The 26,162-nt window shown below is 53.2% G+C and overlaps 1 protein-coding gene across 2 annotated transcripts in view; it reads left to right on the top strand.

Annotated features, from left to right (window-relative positions):
* The window catches only part of MYO7A (myosin VIIA), an 87,646-nt gene that overhangs the window by 12,246 nt on the left and 49,238 nt on the right, over positions 1-26,162 (top strand). For both annotated transcript variants that reach the window (XM_082749526.1, XM_082749525.1), the window contains exons 3-8: positions 11,636-11,749; positions 16,973-17,125; positions 24,079-24,263; positions 24,807-24,928; positions 25,009-25,151; positions 25,410-25,523. In XM_082749526.1, coding sequence (XP_082605652.1) covers positions 11,636-11,749; positions 16,973-17,125; positions 24,079-24,263; positions 24,807-24,928; positions 25,009-25,151; positions 25,410-25,523 — 831 coding nt within the window. The remainder of the gene's footprint in view (positions 1-11,635; positions 11,750-16,972; positions 17,126-24,078; positions 24,264-24,806; positions 24,929-25,008; positions 25,152-25,409; positions 25,524-26,162) is intronic.

Genomic DNA, 26,162 nt, shown 5'->3' with positions numbered 1-26,162 from the left:
GGGTTCAGTCACTTTTCTCTTTATTAAATGTTCTGTTGGTTACTATAAATATTTGAATATTTTCTAGAGGTCTAGTACAGGTGGTTCTGACAGTTTTTGCCACATTTTTTAGTGTTTCTCTAAAGGAATAAGTTCTTGAGTTTCTTTCTTTCCCATCTTCCTTGACATCCCTTGCTCATGAAAGTTGGCACAGTTACTAAATGAAAGCTTTTTGTCTCAACTTGGTATGTGTATCCTTGGGTAAGTCTCTTTAACCCCTCTGAACCTCAGTCTCCCCACCTGGCCAGAACTGGCCTGGATGGGGGTAGGGTGGGGTGAGGGCAGCACCACGCATCTGAGTTTGTATGAGGCACCAAAGTACAGAAAAGGTGGCAGTGGGGGTGTGGGGTGTGGAGAACAGGCGGCTGGTGGCTCTGCGGAGCCTGGTGGCTGGGCGGGGGCAGGAAAGCAGCCAGTGGGGTGAAGCATTCCTGGCAGAGGACTCACAGAAGCAAAGGAGAGGAGAGGGAGACCCTGTCCAGTCTGTTCAAGGCAGCGGCAGATGAGGCTGGAGCAGCAGTGAGGCCCTGGTTCGGGAGATGGTGTGATGATGCCACAGTGAGTCACGGGGGCGTGAGACTTGCCTTTCAGACCCGGGATGAAGGGGTCTCTTCCCAGGCTTTGGCTCAGGGTGGCCTGGTGCATGGTGTTGAGTAGTGGGTCAATACTTGCCCCAGTCTCCCTAAGGGGGCCTCTCTCCATCCACCAGACCTGTTTTATCATCTCTTTCTTCCTACCTCTGCTTCTCTGTGCTTTGCTGTTCCCTCTTCTGGAGTGCCCTTCATGTCTGCCAAAAATAATCAAAACACCAGGTGTCGCCCCTAACACGACTTGCTCTCACGTGATCTAAGCAATACTCACACAGCCATTTGTTCTAATAGGCATGAATGAGTGAGTTACACACATAAACCTTTTAATCCTTGCAAGGCAACTGTGGTGCCGCTCTCTTGTCATCCCACACATGCAGAAACAAAAGCATGTACGGGTTGAGGAGCTTGCCCGGGTTTACACAGTTTGAGCTGCCTAGCCAGGACTGAACCTAAGCTGTCGGGGTCCTGAGTCCAACCGCTCAGTGGCCATGCTGTCCTGCCTCTCCAAGACAAATCCATTCCTCATCTGGTGGTATTAGGGTCTGGGTCTGTCCAGGTTCAGGCTGGGAGCTCTGAGGGTGGTGCCCCCTAAGCTCTGAGGATGGAAGCCTAAGAAGGTTGGTTAAATGGACAAATGGAAGGAATCCTGGAAGCCTCTACCCCCACTACCTTCCTGTGTCTGAAGGTCCCTTTCCCATGGACACCCATGGACACCCAGGGTGGGTGTGTTTATTCTGTGCTTGGCAAGGGAGAGGACCTCTCCCAAGAGCAGGGTCCCTGAACGGGCACAGGAAGTAGGTGGGAACAGCTGCCGTCAGTTGGCTGGTGCCAGGTGGCAGAGTCTGGGTCCCTGAGGCTGAGATGGGGTTGGGGGTATAAGGAAGTCCAGGTCCAGTGGGGGCAGCTCTGAGTTCTGTGTGAGGCATCATGGTCTCCTTCCTACCATTCTCCTTACTCCCCATAGTGGTCCAGTTAGTGGGACCAGTTAGGCTTCCCGGATTCCAGACAATGCCACGGGCCAAATATGGAAACAATAGGCCTCAAAGAGAGAAGAGAGAGAGGGAAAGAGGAGAAGGGAGGAGGAGGAGAGTAATGGGGCTTGAGCATTCTGGATAGGATGGTAGCTACTGTGGCCCACAGCCCAGCATGGACCTGAGCCAGGTGCCCAGTCCTGTGTGGCTGCCAGACACAGGAGCCCAGCTTGGTGCCTGCTGTCCTGGTGAACCAGGGGACACCCTCCCCCAGGCCTCTGTGCTACCTCTGCCTCCTAGAGATCACCAGCTGGCTAGTCTCATGGCTGAGAGAGGAGGACCAGAAACGAACTGTTCAGAAGCTTCCTTCTCCTGTTCCTCCCACCCCCGGAAGACAGTTTAGCTGCCATGGCTTTGTAGAGGCAGCCAGGGAGCTAGAAGGATCTTTCAGGCACCTTCCCATCGGACTCAAAAATTCATGGTTTATTGCGTTCCCCTCCATAACATCCCCAGGTTGCTTTCCATAGAAAATGTACAGATTTTTCTCCAAAACTGTAGTCCCGGTGAGGTTCCAGGTGCCTCGTTTGCACTGAGGCCCCCAGTTCGGTTCCCAGGGCGCCACACATGGTGGTCTGGGTGAAACCGGCCAGGCATCCCCACGATCAGGTGGTGGGGGGTCCGGTGCAGACCCGAGAGGGCCAGGCCAGCGCCGGGGCCCCCTCCCAGGTCCAGCCCGCGGGCGTCACCTAAGCCGCCGTTGCCATGGGCCCGCAGCAGATGGCCGGGTTTAGGGTTCCCCGGCGGGCGGCGCGCACGGGATTAGGTGAATTAGGGAGCCTGAGCCGGGGACGTGCTGCCACCGGAGCCGCTGCCAGACCCTGCGCGCCATGGAGCCCTCTGCTGACCCGGCCGAACCGGCCAACCCCGCCGACCCCGCAGACCCCTCCGACCCCTCCGAAGCGCGCGCCAAGCAGACCGGCAAGTGGGCGCTGGTGCGCACCCTGAACCACGCGCTGAAGAGTTATGCGGTCCTGCCGGTGAGGCCTGTGCTGGGAGCGGGAGGGTGCACCCGCGGCAAGGCGCCCCGGGCCTCTGTTTCCCCTCCTGGTGGGAACTGGGTGGTGTCCCCGAGGGCCAGGGTGCACACGGGCAGGGCCCTCTGGTGGGGCGTACCATTCCTGATTTTCAGCGTTAACTTGGCCCTGGCTGCCCCTCCTTGTGCCTGGAGCTTTTGCATTCACCCAAGATGGAGGGGCCAGATCCCAGAAGGGGCTTCCCCAGCTCTCTGGGGTCTGGAGCAGGAAGCCTCTTCAGGTGCTCGGAGGGGACTCTGGGAGACGCTTCTGGTCTGGCTGGTTCACCGGCATCAGAGCATGGCTGTGGGTCCCCTCTACCACCTGATGTTTGCAACTGGAGACTTCTCGCTCACAGGGGCCCTTGACAAGGCATTTCCCACCTGTGAAAATAGGGCTACTAAAACCAGTGTCCCAGAGTGATTATGAGGATGAGAGGGGAAAACAGATCCTGAGACAGATTCCTTTTCATCCCACCAAGGAAGACTGAGCCTAGGCCCTCCCCAAGAAGGGAAGGGGCATTAGGGGCCAAGGCCCTGTTGGAAGTTGATGTTCATCCACACTGGGCTGCACGCCTGGGAGGGCAGGTGGGGGGACCTGAAGGCTTGTGGGCTCTTTCCTCTTCCTGTGCCCTGACTCTGAGTGGGTGAACACTGTGAGCACTGAGGCCCAGAGAGACAGAAAGGCTTACCCAAAGTCATCCAGTTTTAGTGGCAGAGCTGGGACTGGAACCAAGATCTCCCTTTCTTTTCTTTCTTTTTTTAAATTTAATTTTATCTTTTCAGTGTTCCAAGATTCATTGTTTATGCACCACACCCAGTGCTCCATGCAATACATGCTCTCCTTAATGCCCACCACCAGGCTCACCCAACCCCCCACCTCCACCCCTCCAAAACCCTCAGATTGCTTCTCAGAGTCCACAGTCTCTCATGGTTTGTCTCCCCCTCCAATTTCCCCCAACTCACTTCGCTTCTCCATCTCCCCTTGTCCTCCATGTTATTTCTCATGCTCCACAAATAAGTGAAACCATATGATAATTGACTCTGCTTGACTTACTTCACTCAGCATAATCTCTTCCAGCCCCGCCCATGTTGATAGAAAAGCTGGGTATTCATCCTTTCTGCTGGAGGCATAATATTCCATTGTATATATGGACCACATCTTCCTTATCCATTGGACAATTGAAGGGCATCTTGGCTCTTTCCACAGTTTGGAAACTGTGGTCATTGCTGCTATGAATATTGGGGTACAGATGGCCCTTCTGTTCACTACATCTTTGGGGTAAATACCTAATAGTGCAATTGCAGGGTCATAGGGTAGCCCTGTTTTTAATTTCTTAAGGAATTTCCACACTGTTTTCCAAAGTGGCTGCACCAACTTGCATTCCCACCAACAGTGTAAAAGGGTTCCCCTTTCTCCACATTCTCTCCAACATATGTTGTTTACTGTCTTGTTGATTTTGGCCGTTCTAACTGGTGTAAGGTGGTATATCAATGTGGTTTTGATTTGAATCTCCCTGATGGCTAATGATGATGAACATTTTTTCACGTGTCTGTTAGCCATTTGTATGTCTTCTTTAGAGAAGTGTCTGCTCATGTCTTCTGCCCATTTTTTGACATGATTATCTATTTTTTGGGTATTGAGTTGAGGAATTCTTATAGATCTTGGATATCAACCCTTTGTAGTGTCATTTGTTAATATCTTCTCCCATTCCGTGGGTTGCCTCTTTGTTTTGCTGGCTGTTTCCTTTGCTATGCAGAAGCCTTTGATCTTGATGAAGTCCCAAAGTTCATTTTCACTTTTGTTTCCTTTGCCTTTGGAGACATGTCTTTAAAGAAATTGCTGTGGCTGATGTCGAAGAGGTTACTATGTTCTCCTCTAGGATTTTGATAGATTTTTCTGCCTCATGTTGAGGTCTATTATCCATTTTGAGTTTATCTTTGTGTATGGTGTAAGAGAAGGTCGAGTTTCATTCCTCTAAACAAAGTTGTCCAATTTTCCCAGCACCACTTATTGAAGAGACTATCTTTTTTCCACTGTATATTTTTTCCTGCTTTGTTGAAGATTAGTTGGCCATAGAATTGCAGGTACATATCTGGGCTGTCTACTCTGTTCCACTCATCTATGTGTCTGTTTTTGTGTCAGTACCATGCTGTCTTGGTGGTCACAGCTTTGTAGTAAATCTTGAAATCAGGTAACGTGATGCCTCCAGTTTTATTTTTCTTTTTCAGCATTTCCTTAGCAATTCAGGGTCTCCTCTGGTTCCATACAAATTTTAGGATTGTTTGTGTCAGCACTGAAAAATGTCGGAATTTTGATCAGAATGGCATTGAAAGTATAAATGACCCCAGGCAGTGTAGACTTTTTTTTTTTTTTTTTTTTTTAAGAAAGAAGCAGGCTCCCGTTGAGCAGAGAGCCTGATGTGGGACTTGATCACAGGACCCTGAGACCATGACCTGAGCTGAAGGCAGAGGCTTAACCCTCTGAGCCACCCAGGCGCCCCAGACATTTTTTTAAAATAAAGATTTTATTTATTTATTTGATAGAGATCACAAGTAGGCAGAGAGGCAGGCAGAGAGAGAGGAAGGGAAGCAGGCTCCCTGCTGAGCAGAGAGCCCGATGTGGGGTTTGATCCCAGGAACCTGAGATCATGACCTGAGCCGAAGGCAGAGGCTTAACCCACGGAGCCACCCAGGCACCCTCAGTGTAGACATTTAAACAATGTTTATTCTTCCGATCCATGAACATGGAATGCTTTTCCATCTTTTTGTGTCTTCTTCAATTTCTTTCATGAGCGTTCTGTAGTTCCTTGAGTACAGATCCTTTACTTCTTTGGTTAGGTTGATTCCCAGGTATTTTATGGCTCTTGGTGCTATAGTAAATGGAATCAATTCTCTAATTTCCCTTTCTGTATTTTCATTGTTAGTGTATAAGAAAGCAACAGATTTCTGTACATTGACTTTGTATCCTGCCACATTACTGAATTGCTGTATGAGTTCTAGTAGTTTGGGGATGGAGTCTTTTGGGTTTTCCATATAAAGTATTGTGTCATCTGTGAAGAGAGAGTTTGACTTCTTTGCCAATTTGAATACCTTTTAATTCTCTTTGTTGTCTGATTGCTCTTGCTAGAACTTCTAATACTATGTTGAACAGGAGTGGCAATTGTGGGCATCCTTGTAGGGTTCTTGATCTCAAAGGGAAGGCTGTCAGCTTTTTCTCATTGAGGGTGATATTCACTGTGGGTTCTTCATAGATAGATTTTATGAAGTTGAGGAATGTTCCCTCTATCCCTATACTTTGAAGCATTTTAATCAGGAACGGATGCTGTATCTTGTCAAATGCTTTTTCTGCATCAATTGAGAGGACAATATGGTTCTTCTCCCTTCTCCTATTGATTTGTTCTCACACTGACTGATTTGTGAATGTTGAACCACCCTTGCACCCCAGGGTTAAATCCCACCTGCTCATGGTGGATAATCTTTTTAATGCACTGTTGGATCCTATTAGCTAGCATCTTGTTGAGAATCTTGGCATCCAAGTTCATCTAGGGATATTGGTCTGAAATTCTCTTTTTTGGTGGGGTCTTTGCTTGGTTTGGGGGTCAGGGTAATGCTAGCTTCATAGAAAGAGTCTGAAAGTTTTCCTTCTGTTTCTATTTTTTAAAAAGATTTTTTACTTATTTATTTGACAGAAAGAGAGAAATCACAAGTAGGCAGAGCAGCAGGCAGAGAGAGAGAGGGGGGAAGCAAGCTCCCCACTGAGCAGAGAGCCCAATGTGGGGGTCGATCCAGGACCCTGAGATCATGACCTGAGCTGAAGGCAGAGGTTTAACCCACTGAGCCACTCAGGCACCCCTGTTTCTATTTTTTGAAATAGCTTTAGGAGAATGGGTATTATTTCTTCTTTGAAAGTTTGGTACAGGGGCGCCTGGGTGGCTCAGTGGGTTAAGGCCTCTGCCTTCGGCTCAGGTCATGGTCCCGGGGTCCTGGGATGGAGCCCCACATCGGGCTCTCTGCTCCGCAGGGAGCCTGCTTCCTCCCCCCCCCCCTCTCTCTCTGCCTTCCTCTCTGCCTACTTGTGATTTCTCTCTCTCTGTCAAATAAACAAAAATCTTTATAAAAAAGAAAAGAAAAGAAAAGAAAGTTTGGTAGAATTCTCCAGGGAATCCGTCAGGTCCTGGGCTCATGTTTTTTGGGAGGTCTTTGACCACTGCTTCAATCTTGTTACTAGATATTGGTCTATTCAGGTTGTCAATTTCTTCCTGATTCAGTCTTGGAAGTTTATAGGTTTCCAGGAATGCATCCATTTCTTCTACGTTGCTTAACTTATTGGCATATGACTGTTAATAATTTCTGATGGTTGCTTCTATTTGGTGTTAGTTGTGATCGCTCTCCTTTCATTCATAATCTTATTAATTTGGGTCCTCTCTTTTCTTTTGGATTAGTCTGGCAAGTGTTTTATTGATCTTATTGATTCTTTCAAAGAACCAGCTTCTAGTTTCGTTGATGTGTTCTACTGTATCTTTAGTTTCTCTCTCATTGAACTCTGCTCTAATCTCGGTTATTTTCCTTATTGTGTGTGGGGTTGGCTTAATTTGTTGTTGGTTTTTCCAGTTCTTTAAGGTGTAAAGAGAGCTGGTGTATTCTGGATTTTTCAATTTTTTTTTTTAAGATTTTATTTTTATTTATTTGTCAGAGAGAGAGGAGCGAGAGTGAGCGCAGGCAGGCAGAGTGGCAGGTAGAGGCAGAGGGAGAAGCAGGCTCCCTGCCAAGCAAGGAGCCCAATGTGGGACTTGATCCCAGGACGCTGGGATCATGACCTGGGCCGAAGGCAGCTGCTTAACCAACTGAGCCACCCAGGCGTCCTGGATTTTTCAATTTTTTGAGCGAGACTTGGATGGCTGTGTATTTTCCCCTTAGGACCAACTTTGCCATATCCCATAGATTTTGGGCCGAATTGTCTTCATTCTCATTGGTTTCCATGAATTGTTTAAGTTCTTCTTTGATTTCTTGGTTGATCCAAACATTCTTAAGCAGGGTGGTCTTAAGCTTCTCTCTTGAATTCTCTCCAAACTTTTTCTTGTGGTTGAGTTCCAGTTTCAAAGCATTGTGGTCTGAGAATATGCAAGGAATAATCTCAATCTTTTGGTTCTTTCTTTTTTAAGATATTGTTTATTTTGAGAGAGAAAGGGTACACACAAGCAGGGGTAACAGCAGGCAGAGGGAGAAGCAGGCTCCCTGCTTAGCAAGGAGCCTGATGTGGGACTCAATCCCAGGACCCCGGGGATTGTTTATAGCCTGAGCAGAAGGCAGACAGTTAAGATTTCTAAATTGTGTGTTCACTGTGGGTGTGTCCAGCTTCCCTGGAGAGGGGGGTGGGGTCCCAGGTACTTTTGAGAACTTTTAAGATCGATCCATTCTGAGAAATCACCACTCAGGGTCTGGGAGACTCTCTGCTCTAGCCACACATGTGACAGAAGAGAAACTGGAACTGGCCCCCTGTCATGTGGCCATACTGAGGCATCCATCAGGTCACAAATAGGATTCTCAATTCAAAGTGAAGTCCCTAGTGGGGCGCCCTTCACAATGGAGTGGTTATGAATGGGGCCAGATGCAGGCATCAGTGCCTGGGGTCTGGGGATTGGAGGGGTCAGTGGGGTAAGACCTGGGGCCCAATACTCCTTTCCTCTCCTCCCTCTTTCTGCCCCACAAAGACAGTTCCTGTTCTTTTCCATCTTCCTTCCCTCACCCAGCCGAGACTCCCAACCCATGCTGCTTTTGGTCCAGGCCCTGCCCTGCAGGTGCTCCCAGTTTTATCTATCACCATCATGACTATGACCAGGTACATTTGTTTCTTTGGGCCTCAGTTTCCTCATCTGTAAAAATGAAGACTCCTTCAACCCACCTGCATTCTGATGCCCTAAGAACTTACCCTGGGACCATGGAAACTTCTCTCCTCAGAAGTTCTCAGGTCTCAGAATTTTCCCTGAGGCCTCTTAGCTGCCATTTTAGCCTTTTTCTTCAAGTTGAGACCCAGAGAAGAAGAAGAGAAATTTAAGTCCCTGTCCTCCTCCTGACTGTTCTTGATTAGGAGAGTTCTAGTCATTGTTTCTGTAGGCTCTGAGCTCCCTGCTCACTCAGCCTCTCTGAGCTCCCATTTCCTGATCCCATGAGGTCTTTTATTTTGGTTATCCTCTGTTCCCTGAGCAGGGTGCATTTTTCTGTGTGCCAGGCTCTGTGCCGGGTCAGGGGATACAGGTGACTCAGACTCTTGCCTTCCAGCTCTGCCCTCCACTGAGGCTCCCAGCATGACCCACAAGCCATGTAAGGCCAGGGGTCCTATCAGTGTTTCCTGTTTTGCTCACAGAACTGGGTTCAGAGAGATGTCAGGAAAGAGCACTGGATTTCGTTTTTCAGCTTTGGGCTTCATTCCTAGTTTTACTACAGAAAAGCTGGGTGAATTTGGGCAAGTTTCTTGAACTCTTTTGAGGAGATGAGGTAGATATAGAATGCTCTGCCTGAGGGGTGTCAGTGAGATCGTTAATCACAGGGAAGCATCTAACTTGCTGCCTGGCCCATCGTGGGTGTACTGGGAGTTAGCATGAAGAAACATCCTGGCCAGCCTGGCTTCTAGAAGTTAGTGTTTGTCTCTGTCTCTGGCTCTTTCTCTCTCCTGCTATACATTCTTCATTCTTTCTCACACACCCTCGGTCACATGCTTTGTCTCTTAGACACAAACACACACTCTCTCTCTCTCTTTCTTTCTCTCTCATCGAGAGACAAATTCTGTTTTTTGGTGTTTGACTCTGGGGAGTCCCTGATGAGACACAGCCCCAGCCCTGTACTTGGCGGTGTGTCTGTGTGTGTATGTGTGTGTGTGTGTGTGTTCCATGCTAGTGGTGAAATGTTGCATAGATGGTGGTCATCCCGTGTGGTGCTGGCTGTCAGGGGCAAGCCCAGAGGCCCTGGAGCCTGGAGGAGTGCCTCCATTCTCTACAGCAGCCAGAGAGAGCTTTTGAAAATGTAAATTTGTCATGCCATTCTCCTGCTTAAAACCTTCCAATGGCTTTTTGTCATCCGTAAAAGAAAGTCCAACCTCTGTCATGGTTACAGGGCCCTGTGTAACCTGGTACCTGCACGTGGTCCCCCCACACCCTCCCCTCATCTGGCTGTAGGCACCCTGCCTTTCCCATCTGTTCCCGGCTCTGTCCCCAGAGCTGGAATGGGGCGGGTCCACAGGGGGTTCTCCATAAATACCTGCGGGATGAATGAATGAGCTCTTCAGCAGTTGGGCAGGAGATGGAGGAGGAAGATGGGGAGGTGGGTGGGGCCAGAAGACCTGCACAGACTGGTGGGCATCCTCCCTGTGGACAGGTGGGCAGGGGAGCGGGCAGGTGGAGAAGAGCAGTATGAGCAGCCGGTGGCCGGTGGCCTGGAACTCAGTGTGACTGAAGGCTGTCAGGAAGCGCAGTTTGGGACAGAAGGGTGACATGGGGCACCTTATGGGAAGCAGCCATGCAGCCTGGGCACGCAGCACAGATGCTCGGGAAATAGGAGTTCTCTTCCCCAGAGGCTCTCCAATTTTCCCCTCCGTTTTCTGGGAGAAAGCTCACATTCAGAGCTAGCCTGTCTCTGACAGCCTGTCTCTTGATGTGCGTAACCTCCCATGAAGTGGCAGCTATGGCTGAAAAATAGTTGATTCCGAACGGAAGAGGGGGAGGCCAACGCAGGGAGGTGCTGGCCTTGAGACTCCCTGAGCCCACCCATCAGACACTGGCAGAGACTGAGGCTCAAGTTAGTCAGCGACTTGTCCAAGGCCCAGCCTGGACGAGCCTGGAGCCCGTTCTCCTGCCTCCCCGCCCAGAGCCGTTTACCCTCGGCTGTCCCCGCAGGGTGACTGGATTGTCCTCTGTTTTATCAGCTGTTCTGTTTCTAACTGCTGGGAGGTAGTGGTAAATTCTCCTTTTATTAGGATGTCTGCATTCTCTCACCCTCTGGGGCAATACTTTGGTTCGGATTAGGATAAACTCCCAGCTGTACCTACAGGCCGGTGACGGGGAGCCTCTGCGGTGCTGGGTCTTGCCCGGGGCTGTGAGGGCTGTAGTCCACTCTGCCGTCCATGTGCTTGGGCCCTTCCCAGTCCTCACCATCCTCTGCAGCAATGGCGTGAGCGTGTTTGCTCAGCTGTTTGTTTTCTGTCTCCTCCCAGATGCAGTGCAGACTCCACTGTCACTGCGGGATCCCCAGTATTTAGATCAGTCAGTGCCTCATATTTAGTAGGTGCTCAGTACATATTTGCGGAATGCATCCGTGCCGAAAGCATCTGTTCTAAGTCCATTTCTCTGCCTCTGGGTTTTGGGTTTGTCTTCCGTGTTCCGTACTGGGTTATGTAGTAAGAGCAGGGGCACAGCATGACACCCTCCCCCTCAAGGTCAGGGCTCTTCCTGCAAGCCAGGAGGCAGTGTTGGGGGACTCATATCGCAGGGCCCAGCTCAGAGCAGTCACTGTGAGGAATCCACCCCGGTGACTCTGAGACTTGCCCCTGCAGGTGATGGAGGCTGTTTGGGTATCCTGTGAGGATGTCTCCTTTAGGACAGAGAGAAAGTGGTTTGAGTGTCTTGGTGTTTCAGCCTGAATCTCAACAGATTTGCTATCTGTGTAGGGGGTGTAGAGCCTTGGGGAGAGCTGGGCACTGGACAGGCCTGGGTGTGAAGCTGCCCAGCCAAGGGGTCTCTTTCCTGCTCCAAGCCTCTGCTTACCTATCTGTGAGATGGGGGCAGTAAGAGCTGATAAGAGGGGGGATTGAAGACCTTGGATCAGAGCTGGGCCTGGGGCCTGGCACCAGCTGGCTTCCAGCCCTTTCTTCCCTCTCCTGTGGTTGGCACAGGAGCCTCTGTTGGGAGGCATGACGGCCCAGGATCCCTCTCCCTGCTCACCTGGCTGTGACTCTCTCTCACCCACAGGGGGACTATGTCTGGATGGACCTGAGATCTGGGCAGGAATTTGACGTACCCATCGGAGCAGTGGTGAAGCTCTGTGACTCTGGGCAGATCCAGGTGGTGGACGATGAAGGCAATGTGAGTAGCCCCCTACCTCCCCTGCCCCTAGGCCTTTGGGAAGACCCAGGCAGACAGGTCACCTGAGGCAGGGGCTGGGAAGGAACCTGAGGGTGTTGGAGGTAGTGCCTGTGCCCCTACTTCCACCTCTCAGACACCCCATCTTCCATGCAACTTTCTCACTGCCCCAGCAAGATGGTGCTTCCCTTTCTGGCCAGCCTCCTGGATTCTATTTCTATGAGCACTCCAGGCATTCTGCCTAGTGTTCAAGATGGGTGTGTGTGTGTGTGTGTGTGTGTGTGTGTATGTGTGTGTATGTGGTGGGGGGGCACCTGCCCATGTATGGTGGTGGGCAGGGGGCGACGCCAGACTGGGAGCTCCTCAGGTACAGAGGTGCTTTGAGTTAGACAGATTGGATTCCAATCCCATCCTGCCCATTTGTCACTAATGCAACCTTCACCAAGTCTCCTTCCCTTTTGAGCCTCAATTTCCTCTTCTGTAAAATGGGGATCATAGTAACTGTCTCATCAGGTTATTGACCCATATGTTGGGGCCCCCGAAGAGAATACCTCAGTAAAGTGAGCTAGACTAAAAATGCCTGTAGTCTTGCTCTATTGGGTTACAGCATCTTAGGAATTCATTGCTTACCTTGGCACTGCCCTAGGAATCAAACAGATTAATCCTTTATTTCTTGCAGCCCTGAAGGGAAAGGATACGGGAGGTGTAAGTTCTGTGGGTAGTGGGCGTGGGGAAGGATGGGAAAGTGTGAGGTCAGAGTCATGCCCTGGAGAAGGCAGGTAGTCTGGAGGAGGGCCCAGAGGGGAAGCACGTGTGTACGTGGCATGGGAAGGTGGGGATGTGGTCCCAAGAACAGAGTCCTAGCTTATCAGGGATGTGAGGGAACCAGGGAGATTCAGTCCTACCATCACTGGCATTGTGCCTGGTGCTATGCCCAGTGCTGGGGAACACAGAGATAGAACCAAGTTTCTGTCTTGGGGTCCAAGATTGCTGGGGGAAAAAGAGGGTGCAGTGACTGGGAACAGAGGGCTTCACTGGGGGCAGGGACAGTCTCGGGGGCCTGGAGGACAGGTGCTGGCCATAAAGGGAGCAGGGGGCTCACTCTTGTTCCTGCAGCTTTCAGGGACACCCCCATGGGGTCTTCAAATCCCTTTGACCCCAGCTCTGTCTTTGGGTCCTCATAGCATCCGTGAGAGGCAAATGTTCTGTTTCCCAAGGGGAAGTTGGGACAGGGAGGGACCACCAGACCTGGTCACACAGCTAGTAAGTGATGGTGCTGGGATGAGTACCCAGGACCTTCGGCCTCTGTGTAGTGTTTCCTGGGTCCATATCTCAGTGGCAGCTCTGGCGCTCAGATTATGTTGAGCCAAGCTTTGTCCCTGCAGCCTTTAGAACCGGAGGGCCTGGGGCACCTTGGTGGCTCAGTGGGTTGAGCCGCTGCCTTCAGCTCGGGTCATGATCTCAGGGTCCTGGGATCGAGTCCCGCATCGGGCTCTCTGCTCAGCAGGGAGCCTGCTTCCTCCTCTCTCTCTCTGCCTGCCTCTATGCCTACTTGTAATCTCTCTCTGTCAAATAAATAAATAAAATCTTAAAAAAAAAAAAAAAAAAGAACCGGAGGGCCCGCAGAGCCTTCTGGAGGCTCTGGTTCTGAGACCTTCTAGGAAGCCACTGTGAGCTTAGAGCCAGAGAAGGGGGCACAGGTTCGGCTGGCAGCCCAGACAGGCCCACAAACCCGCCGAGCGGGGCCCTGGGACTCTGCCTGCAAGCTTACGTTTCACCTGGGTCATGTTGCACGTCAGATGGTGTCCTGTAACCATGTCACTGGATCCCAGAGCCCCCCTCCCACCTCTCCCACTAAAGCCCTGGGGGTAGGGGTTGCAGCTGGGAAGGGAAATGACTAGGTGGCCGGAAGCAGGTCAGGGAGTCTGGCTAGCCTCTGTGGCCTTGAGCCCAGGGCTTCTGGCCTCCTAGGGGCTTTCCCATTCTCCTCCCTACCATCCCTGCCCTCCAGGTTGTTGTCTTTGACCCCTCTGACTTCCAAGGCTCCCTTAACTCTAGGGCAGGGACTAAGAAAGTCCCATCTGCTTCCCCTGAGACCCAAGGCCAGGGCCAGAGAGGGTTCTCTGTAAAGCCTTGCTGAATGAATGAGTGGATGAATAAATGATCCTCAAGGGGACCCTAACATTCTGTCTTTGCCGGAGCTGTTCCCATTGCCAGAGGCACCCCTTCCTCCCTTCCTCTGCAGAGCTCATAGTCCCTTTCTCTCCAGTACCAGGACAGCTCCTTTTTTTCCGAATATGTCCCCCGTCCCTGGGGCTGGCCATGTTCTCTCTCTCTCTGGCATTCCTTCAGAGCCAGGCCTCCATTTGTGCCCTGGTTATACTTTGGTCTGTGCTGTAAGGGCCTGTGGACATTGACCTGTGGGCCGCTGACATCAGTTGAGGGTCCTTCCGTGCAGGGAAGGGGTGAGGAGAGGCTTGGCTCTGCCGTGTAACAGGGTGAGCCAGGTGATCGCTTGAGTGTGACTCCCCACTGTTAAATGGTGACTGGTTGTTCTGTTATGGGATGCTATGAGGAATGAATGAGAACAAAGATGTCCTCTGTAAAACCAGAAAGCATTGCAGTAATAATACCCAGCCCTGGATGTACAGTTGCCAGGCACCAGCACTTTTTAGACATGGTGGGAGGGAAACCAAAGTTAGCCTTTAGTGTCTCAATTAATCCCCCCAAGGTCTCCAGAAGACAGGATGGTTACTCTAATTCCCATTGAATAGATGAGGTCACGGACGCCCAGGGATTCCAAGTGGCGTGCGCTGGGCTGCAGGGTTGCCTCTCCCTGCTGTGCTGAACGGTTAGGGGAGGGACCGTGGGACTGGAGGTGGGGGTCGAGGGAGGAAGGCTGACAGCCTGCCCAGGCATCCTCTCTCTGGCCCGCGCTGGAGCCTACCACCCAGTCTGTGAGCAGGGACCGGTCAGAGGGGAATTTTCCAACTGGATCACCGTTTATCAAGAAATAGGTTAAAATGGGAGAAAGGAATGTTCCACTCAGGACTGGAAAGTCCAGGCAGGTTCTTTGATCTCCCTATCCGGCCCATTCATGCCTCAGAGAGGGCTGTGTGAGGGCCTGAGCTGGACTGAAGCACTCCTGGCCTAGGAGGGGCCATGAAATGCCAGGGCAGTTGGAGTGGTGGGCTCTGGCTGGCCCTGTCCCCACTCCCTCTAAGGGCCAGGTGCAGGCCACCGTCCTACTCTCATCCTATTTTCTTGGGTGAAGTGAGAGGGTGGAAAAAAGGGACTATGAGGGTCTCTCCATGACTAGGATTTCTGCTTCTAATTCAGAACTGGTCCCCCGTAGCCCACCAGCTAGCTGTCTGTCCTATCAGATTCCCTGCCACATCATTCGTGTGTGGCTCCTGTCTGACGCACTGCGGACCAAGGGTCTTGAAGACACGGGGTCTGGCTGCCATGAGTCCCCAGCTTTGGGGCACACTAGGAGGTCAGAACTGCATTCAGACAATGGCAGCCCATTGTGCCCACCGCCTTTCCATGGGAGACCCAGATGACGTGGTGGTCCAGGGGAGGCGCTGACACATTCCTGTGGTGGAGGTGGGGGGATAGCACAGTGGAACGTGTAAGAGGGGGCTTTAGAAATGGGAAACTTTTGAGCTGTGCCTCGAAGGCTGAATAGAAAGGAAGTAAAGGGAAAAGCATGAGCAAGGCCACGAAGTGTCTGGGGAAGTGGAGACCAAGCTTCTCTGGCTTGAAAGTACAGGGGATTGCTGGAGCAAAGGCCCAGAAGTCCTTGTGTCCACCTCAGGCTGGCCTTTGAATGCCAGGCTGCAGTGTAGGGGGAACAGGGAAGGGCTCTAAGCCCCAAAGTGCTGTGATCAGACAGGTGCGTGAGGCAGCTCCCAGGGGGATGAGGGGCTGGAGGGCAGCCAGGGCCAGGGGGCCAGGTGAGAGATGATGGTCTGGATCAGGACAGGGGCTTAAAGCTGGTGAGGAGGGGACTGATTCACAGGGTTGAGTGAGTAGCCCTGGGTGACAGATTGGGGCTGGGATGAGATGAGGAGGTGATGCCTCAGATTCTTGCTAGTGTCCAGCTTTTGAGGTTGGTTATTCCAGAGGGGACCTGGAGGAGAAGCAGCTATGGGAGGACATGTGTGCATCACACCTACCCACCAAGTCTTAGGGCCAGAGCTGGGAGGTGGCACAGGGGGTCCCCTTCTCCTCCCCTGTTTCCAAAACTCAAACTCCTGGGGGTCCTGAGGCTCCCAGGGTTCTGGCATTTGAGAACAGGTAGGGGCCCCCAGAGGGCTAAGGTGTCTCATTCAGGCTGTGGCCATACCCTGGAACACAGTTTACCCTCACCTTGCTGAGAAGCTCGATTGTTAGAAGGTGCTGGAAACTGCCTTGGGGAAGGAGGGAGGGATTTCCTGGTTTGTTGAAACTGCCAATGCCATTGGCCAGATGTCCCACTGGAAGCCCCCCCCAACCCGCCCCCGCCAACCCCCAGCAGAAGATACTGCAGGGAAGAATAGGGAGAGCCATGGAGGCAACCTCTCTTCTAGTTTCCACATCTGTTCATGAGCACCAAAAGTTCAACCTTGCTCCACATTCATCAACAAGCCCAGTGAGATCTATCTCCAGTGGATCCACTGCTACACCTCATTTGCCAGCCTCAGAGGCTTAGTCTGGAACTCTCTCTCCCCACATCTTACAGGGGTCTCTTACCCATCATTCAGATCTCTGCTCAAATGTTACCTCTCTGGAGAGGTAGTTCCTGAAGACCCTAGGGGAGTTCCCCTCCCTGGTCTCTATCCTATATGCCTCTTGTCACTGTCTGAAATTACTTTTGATGCCTTTGTTTACCAGAGCCTGCATCTGAAGTCTAGTCTAATTCCAGAGATTACATGCTCCACTCCATCTTGCAAAGTGACTGGGGGGGACTCGAATTCCCTTTATGAGAATTCTGAGTGGGGCCCAAATCCCTGCCCTGCCCAGCTTTTAGGTCTGCAGAGAGAATTCCTGGAGGGGAGGAGTGGTCCACAGAGAGTGTGGGTGGGCAGCACCGTCCTCAGACGCTCACACCTGATAATGAGAGTGGCCACAGGAGAGGAGGAGGCCCTTATCAGGGTCGCACATACCTGGGATCCCTGTGTCCAGCAGAGCACAGCCTGGGTCTCAGGGGCCCCGCCTAACTAGAACCACGGTACTTCCCCACAGGAACACTGGATCTCCCCGCAGAATGCCATGCACATCAAGCCCATGCACCCCACGTCGGTCCACGGTGTGGAGGACATGATCCGCCTGGGAGACCTCAATGAGGCAGGCATTCTGCGCAACCTGCTGATCCGCTACCGGGACCACCTCATCTACGTGAGTGCTGCCCCGCCCACGCGCTGCCCCGCCCACTCCCGAGAGCCTGCTCTCCAGAGGCCGTCAGAGACTTTCTGCCAGCAACAGCTTGGTCTGAAATCATCCCTTCTTTGGACTGCAGCTTGTGTGGTCTGGGATTGGAGAAGGGAGCGGTGTGTACCACGTCTTCGTGTGCCTCCGCAGGCCATTGCTCGGGTTGGTGAGAAGCTACGTGTTTTGCCCAGAGTTGGGGAACTGCTGCCTCCTCTGGGTTCGCCATAGGATGAGAGCCTCCCATCCTACTGGTCCTCCAGTGAGGAGAGGATGGACCAGGAGTCTGTATCCTCAGAGGAGGAGGGAAGAGGGAACATGCTTCTTGACTCCACAAACCCTTGACCTAAGAACCAGTCATACGTACACTCCACATTCTTACACCTTGAAACTTAAAAGGACAAATAGTCTCAGTTAGCCAGGACTGACCTGATCTCAGGAGGTGGGTTCAGAGACTGTCAGAATACAAAGAGGCCGTGGAGATTGTATCCTAAAGGTTCTCACACGTTTTGGTTTCAGGAACCTTTGATGCTCTTAAAATTATTGAGGACTCCCAAGAGGGTTTGTTAATGTAGGCTGTATCTATTGATACTTACCATATTAAGAATTAAAACCAAGAAACTTAACAAAATGGATTAATTTGTTAAAAAATAACCATAAAAATCCATTTACAGGAAAAGCTTTTTTAAATGAGACATCGCTATAAATATGCCCCCCAAATTAGCAAGAAGAGTGGTAGTGTTTTATAATTTTTTGAAATACCTTTAATGTCTGGCTTAATAGAAGACCACTAATTCTCCTGTCTGCTTCACACCCAGGCTGATGTGAGACTGTTTGGTTGAAGCATATGAGGAAGAGCAGGCCGCACAGACACGGAGGTGGAAAGGAACTTGCAGACCTCTTGAAAGGGCCTTTGGGAGCCTCAGGGGTCTCCGGACCATACTCTCAGACCCACTGACCTAGTCCCATAGTCCCATTTTATAGACAGGGAAACTGAGCCCCATGAGGTTTAGCCAGGCCCAGAGCTGTGTGCTGGGGTTGCTGCATGTCTCTGACCCAGACCCTCCCTCAAGCAGCTCCAGGTGAAGGAAAGCATGGTTGCGGAAACAAGAGAGCAGGATAGAGTCCCCCTCCCTAGGCAGGTCCCCAGGCCGCAGGCTGGTGGTAGAGGGGGTGTCCTTGGGTGACAGGTATTGTGTGGTGTGCTCGAGGTAAGTACAGACAGAGCAGGTTCTACAGGGTCTGGGGGTGGTGAGGCCTCACTCCCAGCTCAGGGAGAGGGTTGGGGTTCCCAGAGTGGGTTAGAGAGCATTCCGGAAGACGCGCTGTGTGGATCAGAGGCTGGAGGCAGGACAGGGCCTGGTGAGCGAGCAGCACAGTGTCCCTCACATTGTCAGCCCCATGAGGAGGAATCAGGGAGACAGGTCTAGAAGCCCTGAAATTTGTCCCTGAGCAGTCACAACAGGGAGCTGCATCAAGGTTAGGGACCCATCCTCTTGGCAGCCCTGGAATTGTGGCCACTTCGCAGCCAGGGAAGCCCTCTGCGACCCTCCCCACTCTGGGACCCTCCACCACTTCAGACTCCCAAGGGGAGGCTGTGCCCAAGCCCTAGACATTTACCCACTAGGCATGAAGAGCAAGTGGCTTTTGCTGGGAGCCCTTTAGCAATGATAAAGTCCCTCTCACTCTTTCCTGCACCTGAGAGAGGGCAGGGCACAGGTGGCCCCTCCAGATTTGAAGAGCATCACCCAGACAGAAGGATGGGGCTAGAACTGGAGCCCAGGCTGGAGATAACCCCATGAAGACCTGCCGGTGTCTGTGCCCCAGTTCGCAGAGTTTCCTTACTCGCTCTTCTCCCTAGGTGGGAGGGGGTCACCCAGGGTGCTAGAGCATTCTGTGGTTGCTCTCCCGGGGCTGGGTGGAGCCTGACATGGGTCTGGAGATAAGTGGGGAGCCTGCCCCTCCCTCCCTCCTCCCCCTCAGGGAGGCCACTACCAGAGCTAACGTCCTGACCCAATCTCCTGTCAGGAGGAGCTGGGTAAGAGGAGGATTGTCCCCACCAGAGACCCCCACCCCAGACCATATCTAAGAACAGCTCAGAGGTGAGGTCACTGGTTATTTTGCACAAAGTTTATTGATTCTTGTGGGCAAACTGGTTCCTCATGTGTGAGAGGCAGTGGACTGAATCAGAGAACCAAGGCAAACACAGGATTCACAAAGGAGGGGGAAAGAGAAAACTTCAAGAAGAGCAAATCTTATTTGTGAAATTTGGGAGGATGGATCGAGCCGCTGGCAGCTAGCAGAGAAATCAGCTTTGTGTCCTCGAGTAGGCTGATGAGGGGAGCAAGGGAAAGAATTTCTGAGATTTATGGTTTCTCCAGAAAGCTCTGAGATCTGTGCCATTTGCTTAATTAGAAGTTCTTACCAGTAACCTTTCTGGTGGTCTCTTTTTGGGTGGGGGAGAGGGGGTAGGGGACAGGGTAGGGCACTGAGTCGAGATGAGGTGCCTAAGTAGCCTTCTTGTACAGGAATCACCTGGGTGGTCCCCAGCTCACTTGGTCCACAAGCCTAGGATTCTGGGTGTCAGTTGGTCTGGGGACCCCTTCTGTTCAAGGATTGCTCTGTTCAAGGTTTCGACTTGCTCACTCTCTGTAATGGGTAGATGGGGTAGGACCAGAGCTTTGAAGAAGCAGCTGGGCCATTGTTCCACCAGAAACCATACCTGTCCCTAACCATGGCAACCCCTAGTCACTTCATGGCTTGGGTTACCCTGGGCACAGTCCCGCGTACCTAGGATTTCCTCCAATTACCATGGCCATTCACAGCCCTGGGCTAGATGATGTGCTGTCCCTGACTATCTGCCTTGGGCTTGCCCACTGCAGCTAGCCTGCCCCCTAGGAGCCTGAGGGACAGCACCCCAGGGCCACAAATCAGCCCCAGACACCCCCAGTGGGGAAAGACTCTCACAGGACACCTAGAAACCCCTGGCTGGGTGGTCTCAGGTGTCCTCCCTGGGTCCTGCAGGAAGCAAGTGGCAGGGCCAGTGGGGATCCGGGGCTCCCTGACGCTAAACGGACTAGAGTCTGGGACACCTGGGTGGCCTTTGGGGAGTCCCTGTTCTTCTCTGGTCTCAGCCTTCCCTCTGGCACAAGGAAAGACTTCCTGTGTGAGCACCTCTGTGACTCTAGGAAGGTATGTGTGCCCAGGAAGTGTCTTGGTCTCCATGGCCTGCTGAGGGAGATACCCCAGGGCCAGTAGGCCTGGAGACTTCCTGGAAGAGGTGGAGCCATTCCTGTCACATCTCTTGGAATGTGTCTCTGGCTCCAGAGAGGTCCTCAGAACTCTGCCTGGGGACCTGGGGCCCCTAGGCACCACGTGTGCTGTGTGCTTGGCTTGGGAATAGCCCTTATCTCTCCTCCTCCCAGCCTATGGCCCCAAAGGCAGACTTTCTTCCTGGAGGCTGGAGCAGGAGGCCTGTGCTGGGCAGCTGGGCATTAACCCCCTGTTGACCATGGGCCATAGAGAGAGAGAGAGGGAGAGAGAGAGAGGACTGGAGGCATTCAGGGAGCCATGCTAAGGATGGGCCGGAGTCTTGTTGCCCGTGGTGGCCAAGCCCCTCCCTTCTGCACTCCTCCATTGCTACCTCCACAGTCTCCCAGGTGTATTCCTGGGCCTCCGATCAGCCCAGCCCTAGGTAAGACCTAGGCTTGGGTGCCAGCAGTCCCCCCACCCCCATTCAGCTCTGTGCTTCTCTAGTATGTGATCTTGGAGTCCCTCTGCTTCCCAGAGGCTGAGTTCTCCCATCTGGAAAGGACCATGTAACTCCTCCCAGCAGCCTTCTGAGGAGGACAGGCTGGTGTCGCTGGCAGGTTCTCCCCTCGGCTCCCTTCTCTGCCCTTTCCTATGAGCAGCAATTACTGCTGTCCACTCCGTTTCTTCTCCACCTGCTCGTCATTCTTTCGATCATGCAGAAACATTCACTAAGCCTGTTGTATGTGCCATGCACATGCCTGGGTCTAGGTAGGGAGGACAGCGTCTCTAGAGGGTGGAGGCCTTGGACCGGAATTATAGAGGAGTCGGGGAGCCGAGGGTCAGGGACCATGCAGATCACATAGGAGGTTGCCTGGCTTCCTGTGGGGGTGATCATCTCTGTGTGGACAGCAGGAGTTAGCTGGGTGAGGGGGCAGGGGGTGGAGTTTGGTGCTGTTAGCTGAAGGGTTAATGCAGACGGGGCTTCCTGGCATGGGATGCCGCTGGTGAGGACCAGCGCCCTGGCATCTTGTGTCCTGTAGGCATGGGAAACCGCTTGAGGGTTTTCAGCAGGGGATGACACAGTCCCATTCTTGAAAAGCTGGCCCTGGCTCCAAGTGAAGGGTGGATGGCAGGGGGCACCTGCGGCAGTCTGTGAGAGCCCATGGTGCCCAGGGCCTGAGGCCTGGCTGTGCCACCCGAGAGAGGTGGGCTGGGAGGAAGGAGAGGGAGGCAGAGAAGGGCTTCCTGGGTGCCACCCTGGGTGAAGGATGGGGGACTCTGTCGGCCAAGTTGGGCAGTGTGAGAAGGAGCCGTGCTGGTGCAGAGGGTGGGGTCCGGTCTGGACAGGTGGGTGAGCAGAATGGGGGACATCCAGGAGGGGGAGCCTGGTGCTATGGGGGTCCCTGGAAGCTCTGCAGGAGAGAGGAGGTTCTGGGCCCCACCCCAGGAAGCCTTCTCCCAGTTTTTATCAGTGCCTCCTCTCTGGCACTGCCTGGGCCTGCACATGGCTGCCGGGCCTGCTCCTAGGACCACCCCTGTCTGGCTCCGGCTGCCTCCGTTGACTGGCTCATTAGGCCTGAAATGGTGTCTCTACCTCCAGACTCCGGGACAACCATTCATCCTCTCTCAGCTGCCAAAGCGACCTTTCTCCAAAGACCTTCCAAATGCCATGCCCTTTCACGCCTCTGTGCTTGATTCCCACAGACCAGCCTTCACGCCCCCTCTCCCTCCGCCCCCATCTTCTCCACCAGAGGAATCTGCTGCCTCCCCCAGGCCCAAGCTTTTCCTCCCTGGCCCCCACAGTGTGGCTGCTGGCCTCCCCATGAGTCTCAGTGGAGGGTCCTTGAACGACTGTGTGGAGCTGATTCACGCCCCATTGTGATCACAGACCAGGTGGTTCGGTGTCACTTTATTAAGGAAGGTGGCATGTAAACACAGCTTCTCTGTAACCAGGCACATGCCAAAGGCTATGCCCTTCAGTTTTCATATAACTTCGGGGTGGAGGGGTAGGGGGGAAGTGCTAACCATCCCCCTTTTACAGATGAACAAACTGAGGTGTAGACAAGCAAAGTGATCCATGGAAAAGACGTTCTTTGGGGCTGACTCCCTCCCTTGGGCCAGCTGGTTCCCACAGCCAGGGAGTGCTGAGCTGTAGGTCATGGGGTCGAGGTGCCCTGGGGCTGGCAGTTCGTGGCTTCCGATCTGAGATGTGAGCCCAGTCCCAAGTTGTGTGGGGTGTTCTTGGTGGAGAAGCTCCTTGCCTCCCATTCCCCATTGACCAGCTCTCTCTCCTGTTCCTTCCTTTCCAATCTCAGACCCATTGTGGAGGGCGGGTAAGTAAGGCAGAGCTGGCTCACACTCTCAGGACATGCTTGGCCTGGCAGCCCCCTGCAGCCTGCGTCCTTGTCCTGCCCCACCTTTCCCTGTCTGGGCTCTTGCATGCACTCAGGAGGTCTGTACCGGCAGGTGCAGCAGCCCCTGGCTTGGGCTGTTTGGAGGGAGAGCCCGGGTGGCAGAGGAGCGTCCCCTGGGGCTCAGAGCAGGGCGGTAAATGGCGAGGCGGCCAGAGCCAGGACTGGAACTTGGGTCTGGACTGCCGAGCCCAAGGCTGCTTTGCATGGCCACAGCCAACCCTGGTTTGGGCCTTTCCCCTGGAATGCGGTGCTGGCAGACGCACTTGCCCAGCATGGCCACCTTGGGCTGAGTCTGCTGGGCATGGCTTTGTTCTGGGGTGATGTTATATGGCCTTGGCAGAAGGCTGTGGACCCGGTTGTTACTTCCTCTGTGTGGTCACATCTTTTTTCAGCCTCTCCAGGTCCAGATGTCCATCTATCCATCACCAATTATAGGCTACGCCTGACCTTTTCAAGCTGGGCTGGGGAGGGTGGGGAGGGAGCAGTAACCCCTGGGTACTTTATTCTGCCATGGTGGCAAGAGGCCCAGACCATGTTGGCCCCTGTGTGGCAAGGCCCCGGGCTTACAGCAGGAAACCTCGTGCATCAACAGAGGAGCCCAAGAACAGAAAGGCCCCTAGAAGTTTATCTTAGGTGCACTGGGCCCCCCACCTGTGCTGGCCAGGATGACTGGAGGTGCCCTGTCCCCCAGAACACAGGGATCCGTGCTGCAGAGACTGGGGCCTGCCCAGCCCCCAGACCACATCCCGTAGCCCCTTCAGCATGCTGTGCATTCGTTCTACTCCCCCTGAACCAACCCAGCCTCTGCTCAGGCATGGTCCAGTTTACGAATGTTACTCTAAACCTCCGGGATACAGGGCTTGGAGGCAAAAGTGGGAACTAGCATTGCAGGAGTACCTATGGTGAACTATGACTTTCATGATTTTTAAAATCCACCATCTCCTCATCTTTAGAAATAGTGACATTGTGCCCATTTTACAGATAAAGGTAAGGAAATAGAGACTTAGAGACCCTCTCCCACTTCCTTCCTCCCTTCATCAAATCTCACTGAATACCTACTCTGACCCAGACCCAATGGTAGTTTGCAGACCCCTCCCCCAGCTCGCAGAGGGGCAGGATTCTGACCCCAGGTCCATGTGACTCCAAAGCCAGGGCTGTGCCTTCCACAGGATGGAGCAGGGTGGAGCCCAAGAACTTTCTAGAGTTCAAGCCTCCCCCATGGGAAGTAACAAGTTCCTCGTCCCTTTGTGCCCACAGACGTACACAGGCTCCATCCTGGTGGCTGTGAACCCCTACCAGCTGCTCTCCATCTATTCACCAGAGCATATCCGCCAGTATACCAACAAGAAGATTGGAGAGATGCCCCCCCACATATTTGCCATTGCTGATAATTGCTATTTCAACATGAAGCGCAACAGCCGTGACCAGTGCTGCATCATCAGGTGGGCGGCCCAGCACCGGATTGGGGCTTAGTCCCAGAGCTCCAGCTTTGTGTTCCTGCTAATGCTTCATCATGTAGAGAATCCCCTCCCTTTCCCAGGTCTTACATCTCTGTTAATGCTGCCAAAGTTCATGTTAGCTTTTGAGGCCAACCTTGTTTATTACTGATTCCTGTTAAGTTAGAGTCAGATGACATTTTGGGCCCTTATTCTTTCTTGGGCAGAGGGTAACAGGACAAAGCATTGATATAGCATCAGTCTATGTCATGCTCCATGGAAGGTGTGGATGGCGTGGGGCGTGTGTGTGTGTGTGTGTGTGTTTGTGTGTGTGTGTCTAAATGAAGGACAAGGAAAGTCCCTTTGGTGTGGCAGAGCCCTGAGGTCCTGGAGCCTTTCCCATCCCTGAAAGGTCCATACTGTCAGCCTATTTTATAGTCTGGGGAGTGGGGAGGTGTAGGTGGGGGAAGCAGCGTGAGCTGAAGCCCCGTAGGGAGAGGCCCCCGCAGACCGTGATGGGCCCTGACTCTCTCTGGATCTGCTCTGCAGCGGGGAGTCTGGGGCAGGGAAGACCGAGAGCACCAAGCTGATCCTGCAGTTCCTGGCGGCCATCAGCGGGCAGCACTCCTGGATTGAGCAGCAGGTGCTGGAAGCCACCCCCATCCTGGAAGGTAGGGCCAGGGCTCGCAGAGTGGGGCTGGGGGGCTAGGTGCGTGCTGACCTCGCTCATGACCCTCTCCCCACCCCGAAGCGTTTGGGAACGCCAAGACCATCCGCAATGACAACTCGAGCCGCTTCGGGAAGTACATCGACATCCACTTCAACAAGCGGGGTGCCATCGAGGGCGCCAAGATCGAGCAGTACCTGCTGGAGAAGTCCCGTGTCTGCCGCCAGGTGGGCTGAGCCCAGGGCGGAGCTGGCCCTGCCCTGAAGCCCCAGCTTCGGGGGCGGAGGGGGTACCGCACAGTGTGGATCGGGCCAGACTGCTGCCCGCTCCCTGTGGTGCCTGAATTCCCGCCATGAAGCCGCCCACAGGGGCTTTTTTGGTCACTATTTTGTCACTTGTTAAAATAGTAAACTGTGTTTCAACCTGACCAGTTTCCGATGCCGCCTCCTCCTCCACCCCCCAACACCTTGTACTTGCTTTTGCAGGCCCCCGATGAACGAAATTACCACGTGTTCTACTGCATGCTGGAGGGCATGAGCGCGGATCAGAAGAAGAAGCTGGGCCTGGGCCAGGCCACGGACTATAACTACTTGGCTATGGTGAGGCCTGGGTGGGGCACCTAGGGAAGGGGACACCTGTCCCAGCAAGGTCATGGCCAGCAACCCCAGCTGCTCCCCAGCTTCCGGCCTGGTGGGTGGGTTCCTCTGTGTGGGCTCTCCCTGTCCTCTGACCTACCCCAGCCCACTCTGGGCTTGTATGTGGGCTTGTATGGGTCCCACTTGGGCATGCTTCCAGGGGCACATGTATCTAGATGAATTGTCATCATGGAGACACACGTTCCTAAGTCTGCACAGATACCCTAGATCTGGGGCATGTAGATATGTGCCCGTGTGTACATGTGCACAGACCTGCCCCCACACACATGCTGTTAGTTTGGGCTTTGAGGACGTGCAGACCAGGGCCTCTGCCAGGCGCCCCAGGATTGGAGGACAGAGGCTGTTGCAGCTTCAGCCTCGGGGCTCACTGGTCACGGAGCCCTGGTGGCAGTCTCTTGCTGCTTTCTAGCTACCAAGGAGGCATGGGCCCCAGGACTCTTGCTGCCATCCAGATGGGTGGAGGTGCATGGGTACAGCAGGCCGGCTCTGGACCGGCTTCCTTAGGCCTGGAGAGGATCCCTGCCTGGCTGTCTGGGGCGGGGCAGGGCCGGGACACAGGGACACACGGGGGATGTGGGACAA

Source organism: Mustela nivalis (genome assembly GCF_964662115.1).
Source record: "Mustela nivalis genome assembly, chromosome: 9".
NCBI classification, from domain to species: domain Eukaryota; kingdom Metazoa; phylum Chordata; class Mammalia; order Carnivora; family Mustelidae; genus Mustela; species Mustela nivalis.
This window is presented reverse-complemented; position numbering and strand designations above follow the sequence as displayed.